Raw genomic sequence first — 10,652 nt, 5'->3', positions numbered from 1 at the left:
AATTCACATGGGAAAACATCTTGGCATGGCTTGAAATCAAAACTATTAAGGAATCATGGAGTAAATTCATACTTAACATTTAAATATCATAAAAAAGAAGATAGAGAATTAATACTTGAACAACAAGGGATTGTGAGACTGAATGGATGGAAGGAACACATTGATGAATACCCCATCTATTTTAATTGCTTGAATTCTTAAAGAAGAAGCTTGAAGTTTGGAACTTGAATGCTAGAATCCTTGAGAAGAAACTTGAATTTTTTATTTTGTGGAATAGGGAAGGGTTTACATATGTTGACTGATGGGTAATGGGGCAATTGATGCCCCTATTTGGGTTATAAGTCGTCAATTGGGTGTTTGGAAAGAAGGGAAATTCCAAAATAACCCTCTTTAAGTTAGTGAAAATTCTGCAAAAAACACAACCTTCGTGGCACAGAGGCTATCGCAAAGGCTATCCTCCATGGCGCAGAGGTTATCGCAGAGACTAACCTCCGTGGCACGAAAGTTGTTACGGATATCCAGCCTCTATGATATTCCAATATCGCGAAGTCATTCTACCTCCGTAGCTCAAAAATACCCCGAACCCCTTCCGAAAATTCCAAAACTCTCCTAAATAATCCTTTTAACATCCCTGAACATGCTTCAACTCAAAAATCAACGTTTAAAATTGCGAAGGCCAAAAATAAAATCCTTGAAATCTTGGGGTCTTAAAATGGCTAAGTCTTTTTGTACATAGTAAAAAATAATGACTTAGACCCCTTTAAACATGTAACTAAGGGATAGAAACGTGTTTGTAATCGTACGGGGTATTACAATAGCAAAGTCACATGACAAAGCACAATCATTTAATGCACAAATGTCAAAACTAGGTGGACATAAATTGATCTTACAAAAAGAATCAATTTAGTCATCCATATGATCAAGTAGTGTATGAACACTTTCAACAAAGACATTATCACTATGTGGCAAAGAATCATTAAGCTCACATAAAAATAAGTTTTCACTCACACTTTGTTCATTTGAGATTTTTAAACCGCTATGTTTACCTATTATACCTTGAGGCTCCCAAGAAGGATTTTCTTTACCTTTAACTGATGCTTTAACTCTCATGTCTTTAGGTAAACCAATTCTCTCGGTCTAATAAACTAGCACATTCTTTAAATCCTCAGGTGTAGGCTCTGTTTTTGGAACTCATGTTCCTTCAAAGTCCATACTTGTACCTATACAAGAACTCTTACAAAAGGAAGTACAATCAAGAAGGTTAACTTGGTTTTGTGGCAACTCTCACTTCACTTTATATATCCTCTCTCTTTTTTATTCTAGAGTTGCCACATCGTACTCTCTTAATCCTCTCAATCTTTTGCCTCTCATAATTGTGGAATAGTTGGAATAAGGTTCCAAAATTTTATGGTGACGAGAAATAGGTGGGAAGAGAAGTTTTCTCCATTTGTCCATGACAAATTTGTACCACTCTTGCTCATAGGAAATCTTATGCCATTGAAACCAAAGATTTTCCAAGAACATATGACAAGTCTTAATGGGAACCATATCACACCAAACCTCCTCTGGATATTCATCAAGTGAGAAAAATAACTCCAGACATCTATCAACCCAATGCCTTTTTTGAACAAAATAAGGGTTTTCTATCATCACATAAGGCATTTCCAACCTTTCAACCATATATGAGGAAATGAAATTGGTATAACTATGATCCTCGAGTAAAAGCACATATTCTGAATCGCCACAAAAACTCACTTTGATTTCAAGAATTTGCCTTTTTAGGTCATCCCAATCTTGAAACATTAAATTTTTTCTACTTTCAAGACTTAGTGATTCTACTATCCTACCTCCAACATCATTTTAATATTTAGAACAAGACACATTGATATTAGAATATAAAGCATAATATATAGTATTTCTAGAAGCACCAACATACCCACACATATCACTTCGGCTAGGATAAGAAACACCACAAGAAAGCATACGAATATCCATTATTTACCACACTACTTTCATATTCATGGTAATCTTCATCATAATGATCATAAGGTAAGTGAGAAGAAGGATTATACCTCAAGTCATCTTCATCCTCATAGTGGGTAGTGTGAGAGCCTTAATATTCTTCATCATCACCATAAGAATCACTACAAGATTCTTCTACTCCACCATCTTCACAATAAGAGTTATAAGCATCATTTTCCTCATATTCACCTCTGAAGTAGTAGCTTTCGTCTTCATATGGCTCATGACTATGACTATTTTCACAGTCTCCATAATCTCCATCATCATCATACTCATAGCCTCCATAACTACCAACATAATTTTTTATGTCATTATCACATGGATCTGAAGCTATTGATGACATACTTTAACTCAAAGTACCTATAAAATGAGCAAACAAGATTAGCAATAAAAGTCTTCACTTTCACTCATATATGCACTATTTTATGCTTGGTTAGCACAACTCAAATGGTCTCACAGGCTCTAGTCTTTTACCACTTAATGGTACAATCAAAGTTGCTATTAAATTCGATCAATCGCTTGTGAAGAGTCACAAACCATCCTTGAAGATAGAATGAATTTTTGTTAATTGAAGAACGAACGACTCAATAAAATCTAAAGGACTTAAATCAAGAAAATTAATAATGAAGCAAAACGAGAAAAGGATAAGATAGAAATAAGCACGAAAGAAAATAAAATCGAACACAAAGAACTTGATAATATTTAATAGGATAATCTACTAATTAAAATTAAGTTATGAAGCTCAAAAAAGGTAAAATTAATAAAAGAAATTAATTTACCCAGATTAGGACTTGAAAAATATTTGGAAAGAAATTTAATTGAAATTCATGAAAAAAGTTTCAAAAAATGAAGAAAACTTGAAAAATGGGGCTGGTTGGTTGTTGGAGCCATTTGGGAGGCTCTGAAGCCGATTTGAAGGGTTGTTGAGTCACTGGTTGGGCAGCAATTGTGTCGGGAAGGATGGCTTGGGTTGAAGCTAATGCTAGAGGCGGGTTGGGGCGAAAGCTAGATTGGAAACGGATCCAATTATGCGAAAGCCAACTCGCCAAAATGGCAAAATGGATCTATTGTCAGTTGGCTGACCTATAACGCTCATGTTGATGCGTGTGGCCCCCTGGCACCAGCTGGCAGCATCAGAAAGGCTAAAATTACTGATGCGCACGTGGATTGGGGGTGTTTGGGTGGAACCACGTACAATTCGTTGTACGTATGGGTGGCTGTCTCTAATTCATTAATTTTTTTTATTTTTTTTAGAGTTTTCTGTACTCCTTTGAGCCCCACAAATACTTTAACTCCTTCTGTTTCTTTTCCTTTTTGAATTAAGCACCACATTTTTGAAGATTCTTCCTCAACAATTTATGAATTTCATGAAGAACACCAAGAACAAGATGAATTTTTAAAAATTTATAACTTCTTCGTTTTATCTCCAAATTCAATGAAATTTTCAACCACACGCTCCTTTCAACACTACGAACAAACTCCACTAATATTTATCCCTCAATTCCAAGCCAAAAATAAACACATTTCCAGCAACTTCAAGTTTTTTCAAGCTCAACAATGGTGAAATTTTAAAACACCTCCAAATCAATCTAAATTTCGTATATAGATACAAAAACACTAAAGAATATGAATCTAGTGTCAAAAATAACAAACTAAACACAAAAGTTTTTGGATTTCTTTCCAAATTTATGAACCTAGGTTGAGAATCGTAGAAATAAATCTCTAGACTAAACTCTAATACCAAGTGATACGAGACGGAATACGTGGAAGACTAAAAGAACAAAAAAAAATAAACAAAATACGAAACCGAAACCGTAATACTAAAAATAAGAAATTAAGATAAACAATGATAAAGAATAATAGATTGACACAAGAATGAGATTAATAAGCAACTATGATTATATGAAAATTAAGACCTCCTATTAAGAATACAAACAAGCACAAAATATCTAGAGACGCCCTCAAGAGGAATGGTATCCTCAAGCAAGCAATCCTATCAACATTCAATAGTAACTAAGGTCACAGCCTCAACTCTCACAAAAGTTTCTCTCATCAAAATATCAATAATTAAAACTAGTGTTCCTAAAAATGAGCTAATCTTAACTATTTATAATTTATACTACTAATTATAAAAAATACTCTTAATGAAATAAGGGTCCTTTAAGCATGAGGCTTGTATGTCAAAAATAGCCACTTTACATCCATAGCCTCTTTATTTATTTATTTTTCTTGTACTTTTACTTTAGCATATTCTCGAGCTTTAATTCTTCATTCCATGATATTAATGAAGCTCGGCTTACATCAATTCCTCTCTTCTACGTTCATCCATCTTCATCTATTATTTACAGATTTGAGTCATGGTCAGGTTAGTGTCACAACGTGGTTGTGCTTGATTGCTCTAATTCACTTAAACTTGAAGCTTTTTTGCCTGAGTAGTGGAGAAAATAGAGAGATTAGGTGGCTATTATAGTGTGGATTCACCGGAGTTTTCTTTTTCTTTTTCAATCTGAGTCATGGACGGAGTTGGAACAGCGTTGAAGTTATGATTGATTACTCCAGTCCATCAGAGCTTGTAGCTCCTTGCCAGAATAGTGGAGAAAATGGAGAGATGGGGTGGTTGTAATGGTGGTGATTCATCTGAGTTTTTTCTTCTTTTACTTTTTCTTCTTTTAACTATCTGTCTTATATGTATGAATAGATACATTGGATACCGACTTATTTGATGAATGTATCAGTGCATATTTGATACCAGACGCGTGTATCTTTTATATCAGATACATGTATTTGGATACACTATATGAAATTGATAGTGAATACATTGAATTAATGCTAGATACACTAGATAAATTGATACGGGAGATATAAAATTGATGCAGAATAAATTTGATACAGATTCACTGATACAAACAGATACATTGTGAAGTTACAGATATAAAAAGTCAAATTTGCATTAGTGTATATTTAACATTAGAAACACGTATTTTTATGCCAAAGACATGTATCTGCAAAAAAAAATTATTAAATTAATACTAAATACATTGAATTAATAGGAGATACATTAGATAAAATTGTTAGTATTGGATACACCAAATGAAATTGATATTGAATATAGATACATTTGATTCAACATATACACAAAATTTTAAAATATAGATACATTGTGAAAACATTGATACAATAAAAGCACAGATCAATGATGAAGGGAAAAAATTGAAAACAAGGAAAATTTGTATACTAGTATATATTAAAACAGTACAGTGAGGTGCCCGAGAGCATTATTACAAACACAGTCGTTAGAGGTACTAGGTACAGAACTAACTGCAGCAGAACACGTAATATGGCAAAAACCTGAGGAAGTGGGATTAGGTTTGGGTCTATTGACACTAAATTATTCCATATCTATATCTAGTAGTTTTAGTACAAACGGAAGAGCTGTGAACCAAAACGTTATGTCACTTCACGTGATTGATGCATCACAATTTGCCAAAATATTTTCTACTATGTTGGAATCCTTGTACATGTGGTAGATAGGGGATCATGGAGTAGCTTCAAGAGGGACCTGCAATTGTCAATTATATGCGAGTAGATTGGTAGTGGGTCGAATAGAATATCTATTACTTCTACTCAATCCACTATAATGTATAGAGAAAAATATTCATGTTGGTATGTAAGTTGGAGCCCTTGGAGTAGCGCTACAAGTTTTTGCATAACCATAGACGTTTCAGTAGTACAACTTGCAAAACCTATAAACCAATCACCCAAGTTAGTTCTAAGAACCCCTCCGATCTTGCCAAATTAGATGTATTGGGTGCTGATGTATTGGGTACTTCGGCATCATTATGGAGGTAGATAGTGTCTGGGTGGGTAATAGGTCGCCTTGGAGGAGTAGAGTGGCCGCGGGATACAGGAGTCGAGATAGTAGAATGTAGAGCATGATAAAGTCCATGGCTAAACGTTACTACTACATGCAGTGATGGTTAAGAGTTGTTGTTCTCGAATGTATTTTTATTTTGAGTTAACTAGAGATGCCAGAGTAAGAAGGGAAAGAAAATTATTTGTGGTAAGGCAGAGACATAGACAGGCTTATGGTGCCAATGAAGTAAACTTCGGAGCCAGGTAGTCTGTACTAAAGGGGTAGAGCCTGGAATAGAGGGAATATGTTGTAGCAACTAGAGATGGCGCCAAAGAGGTTTGGCAGCGAATAGTGGAAAAAGATGTGGTAGATGGATTCGGGGAATGCATGGCAAGTAGCGCAAAGAGGGGATTGGATGGCTCAACTGTAATGAAGGTACGCAGAAGTTGGCAGGCGTTGATGAACCATGAGCCAAAGGAAGGTGTGAAGCTTAGGAGGAAGCTTAAGTTTCCAAATCCAGGTTTAAAAGTTTGGGGTTGAGGGAATGTGGGCGAGTGCATGATAGCAAGATTTGACAGTGAATCTACCTATGGGAGTTAGACCCCAAACAATCTGATCATAGCACTTATCGTTGTTGGGAACCTGTGATATATAATAAGAGTAAATTAAATGTCGAATCTGGGGAGGTAGGTCGAAGGAAAGCGACATTTGTCCATTTAGGCAGTCTTTAATGGTCTGTTTTTCATCATTAGGATTAAAAGGTCCTGAAATCATATTCTGGAGGATGATTTTAGGTCTGATCCAGGGGTCCATCCAGAATCTGATGTTGGACCCAGTGTGGGTATGCCGAACAAGACCTTCCTGGCAGGTATTCCACCCTACTTTATGTATAAATTTGAATGTTCTAATCCCTTTTTTTTAGAGGGGGGTTACGTGTGTTGCTTAAAAAAATTTCAATCCCTTGATTTCAACCCTACTTATGTATGCCAATTACATCAACAAAAAAAAAAATGGTTCCCCTTTCGGTTCTCGCTTTTATCTAAGATACACGAATCTCTCTAATGTATCTAGGCTAAATTTTAGACTGACTATATAATTTTTGAAACGGTAGTGCCACCTAATAATTAGGTCTGTTTTATGCGATTTGCTCACAAATCTCTCATTATATTCCAAGCCCAAACCAATGTGTCACAATCCTTTTAAGGGTCGTTCGGTAGAAGAGATAAGAAAAATAATTTCGAAATAAAGTTTGGAATTAACTTTATCTCATGTTTGGTATAAAGGATTACTTAATCCCGAGACTATTTTATTCCACCATTTAAGTATAAATGCTGGGATTACTATCCCATAAAAAGAAAGGGATAAAAAAATTTCATGGAATATCTCACCTCATGAGATATCCTTATTTATTTGATTGAGTGTACCAAACGACCCTAATGGGCCAACGCTGATGGGCTTAACCAGTTCACCGCATAGTTAATCCAAAATACACAAGCAAGTTGTTGGAACCTCCTTCAAGAATATTCTCAAAATTCTGCTTAACCACAAATGAAAGGAAAAGATTTCCATGGAGTAGGATAAGTGGGACCCACTTAACGCAAATCTTCTACCAGCCTTACACTTTCCACCCCATAATTGCCAACACAATCTAAGACCACTCCGCTCCCCCCTACCCCCGAAACTACCCAAATATTACAGAATGAACTTTAAAGTTTGAAATTTTAGTGATTAAAAGAAAAGGGAATTCCAAGAAAGTCACAATGGCAGCATCAACAGCAACAACTTCATATTTATGTGCTCTAGACAAAAAGACTCCATTTTTATGTTCTCTAGACAAAAAGACTCCATTTTTATGCCCAAAAAACAGCACAAAGAGAAGATCATTTCATGGAGGAGTAAAGTGCATGGCAATAGAGACAGCAGCAAGTTTTACACAGACCAAGAAAAGGAGTGGCTATGAACTACAAACTTTAACTAGTTGGCTATTGAGGCAAGAACAAGCTGGAGTTATTGATGCTGAACTTACCATAGTGATTTCAAGCATATCAATGGCTTGTAAGCAGATTGCTTCCTTGGTCCAAAGAGCTGGCATTTCTAACCTTACTGGAGTTCAAGGTGCTGTCAATGTTCAAGGTGAAGATCAGAAGAAGCTTGATGTTGTCTCTAATGAGGTTTGTATGTTACTATTTCTTCCTATATATATATATATATATATATATATATATATAGAGCCAGTGGCCAAACCAGTATTTTCACTAAAGGTTATAAAATATGAATAAGTAAACATACAAGGTAGTTGAAGGTGTAGTGGTTTAACATCTACTCCCTCCATTTTTAAAAGAATGAGTATTTTCCTTTTTTGTCTATTTAAAAAAGAATACCCTTTACATTTTTGTATATTTGACACAAAAGGCACAAGACTCAAAAGTTTGTTTCTTTTTCTTAAACTTTGTATCAAGTCAAAGTCATTCTTTTTTAAACAGAGGGAGTCCTATATTCAAAAGAAAAAAAAAAAAAATTTACCATATATGATTAATGTTAATGTAAAGTTGCCACCTTAGGGGGTTTGCCGTGTGAAGTTACTAAGATGATTTTAACTTCTATACACCGACTATCCAGGCACCTAAGAGGTGAAATTAGTAATCTGAAAAATAAGACAGATTATTTGTTTCAACAGATTAAAATATACTCGTAATGTATGAATTGTGTTCGTTGTCAGTGTATATAAGTTATGTCCTATTGGATTTGATGGTGAGTAGAATTCTTACACTACCGGTTATGGCAGGTATGTAAACTTATTTTATTCAGGTTATCATATCAGGCTTACTGCGAGAATCGGATGGAGTAAAATATTTATGCAGTGCAGAATATAAACTCAGAACATTAATCGTATGACATTAATGAGCTTGGTTTCTGAAGGTTGATGTATGATGGATTGAACAGGTATTCTCCAATTGTCTACGGTCAAGTGGAAGGACTGGGATTATAGCATCAGAGGAAGAGGATGTACCAGTGGCAGTAGAAGAGAGTTACTCAGGCAACTACATTGTGGTGTTTGACCCTCTCGATGGATCGTCAAACATTGATGCTGCTGTGTCTACCGGTTCTATCTTTGGAATATACAGCCCGAATGATGAGTGCCTCGCTGATCATGGAGATGATACCACGGTAATTACCAAACAAATAACCTTTCTTTGTCTCCAAAAGAGAACTCTAAGTAGCTAATGAAGCGTTGTGACTTGTGACAATGTGTTATCTTTAATACATAATGCACAGAGAAGTAGGATCATTTACTACTTTGCTTCTTAATCCGTTTGGTGCTTTCTGTAGTCATTTGGACCTCTGGTGCATGAATTTTTCCAGTGTGGTCATGAGATTGGAATACGCCAAACCCCATTCATTATATGGAAATAGTTAAACCAGCAATTCACCAAATGTCTGTCCAATATTGCAGCTTGACAATGTAGAGCAGAAGTGCATCGTGAATGTATGCCAACCAGGGACAAACCTTCTTGCAGCAGGATACTGCATGTACTCAAGCTCTGTGATTTTCGTTGTCACTTTGGGAAATGGCGTTTTCTCCTTTAACTTGGATCCAATGTATGGAGAATTCGTTCTGACCCAAGAAAACGTCCAAATACCAAAGTCTGGAAAGATCTATTCATTCAATGAAGGAAACTACCAGCTCTGGGACGACAAGTTGAAGAAATACATAGATGACTTGAAGGACCCTGGCCCTAGTGGCAAGCCTTACTCTGCAAGGTACATTGGTAGTTTGGTTGGTGACTTCCATAGAACTCTTCTATATGGTGGCATTTATGGTTATCCTAGAGACAAAAAGAGCAAGAATGGAAAGTTGAGGCTTTTGTACGAGTGTGCTCCCATGAGCTTCATTGTGGAACAAGCCGGTGGCAAAGGATCTGATGGTCACCAAAGAATTCTCGATATCGAACCAACTGAGGTAAGAACCCAATAGCTGCTGAATCCGTACCCAATAAGCGAATATATCAGTCAGTTAATATGGTGCTTCTTTTGTTGTTAATTTTGCAGATACATCAACGAGTTCCGTTGTACATTGGAAGCACAGAAGAAGTTGAAAAATTGGAGAAGTACTTGTCTTAAGTCAGATCATTTTGTAAGCAAGACAAGACTGAATTTGTAATACTCTAAAGAAATTCTTTTCACAAGTCTAGGAACCAATGGCTAAAATTATTATAGGTTCTTAGAACTTTTCTGTGATTCAATTTATAAAACGATGTAAAGGTTTTTCCATGCCTGAAATCTGTCATCCTCTTTCTTAAAGTGGCTGTTCCCACTTGGTTTTGTGTTGAAGAATAAAAGGATAAATTGACCGACGCAAAGTACCAGAAACTCATTAAGGATAATAACTTCATACTATAAAACTGTGTAAATTAGAAAACTAACAAAGAAGGATGAATCAGAGGAACTTAGACCAAGAAGCCGCGGTAGCCAAGCATGCTGAACTTCTTTTTTTGGCATAAATGTCATAAGCCCATTTTAACAAGTAAAACTGTGACAAAGTTCATCATAGTTCTGACAATTATCCTCTTTATTGGGTTATTTTTTATCATCCCATGCTCCATTCGAGTTCAAATAATTCATCCTTCTGTTTCCAATAAAAAGCAGTACTGCAGTTTCTGCTGCATATCTGTTGGTTCTCTGAACACCAAATTGTTTAACCCTATTGATAGATCTGCTACATGGATATTGCTTTAACCACTGGTTCCATTTTTAGAATCTGTGTACCAGATGATCA

The 10,652-nt window shown here is 35.7% G+C and overlaps 1 protein-coding gene across 1 annotated transcript; it reads left to right on the top strand.

Annotated features, from left to right (window-relative positions):
- The first annotated feature begins 7,297 nt into the window (after window positions 1-7,297).
- Window positions 7,298-10,147, top strand: LOC107842812 (fructose-1,6-bisphosphatase, chloroplastic). Its single transcript, XM_016686839.2, has 4 exons — window positions 7,298-8,046; window positions 8,819-9,043; window positions 9,330-9,836; window positions 9,926-10,147. The coding sequence occupies exons 1-4, from the start codon at window positions 7,636-7,638 to the stop codon at window positions 9,995-9,997; spliced, it is 1,215 nt and encodes a 404-aa protein (XP_016542325.1). The 5' UTR covers window positions 7,298-7,635; the 3' UTR covers window positions 9,998-10,147.
- The last annotated feature ends 505 nt before the right edge of the window (window positions 10,148-10,652 follow it).

The sequence above is a fragment of the Capsicum annuum genome, chromosome 9 (assembly GCF_002878395.1).
Source record: "Capsicum annuum cultivar UCD-10X-F1 chromosome 9, UCD10Xv1.1, whole genome shotgun sequence".
Taxonomy (NCBI): Eukaryota; Viridiplantae; Streptophyta; class Magnoliopsida; order Solanales; family Solanaceae; genus Capsicum; species Capsicum annuum.
The sequence above is the reverse complement of the archived record's forward strand: the minus strand, read 5'-3'. Positions and strand labels throughout refer to the sequence as shown.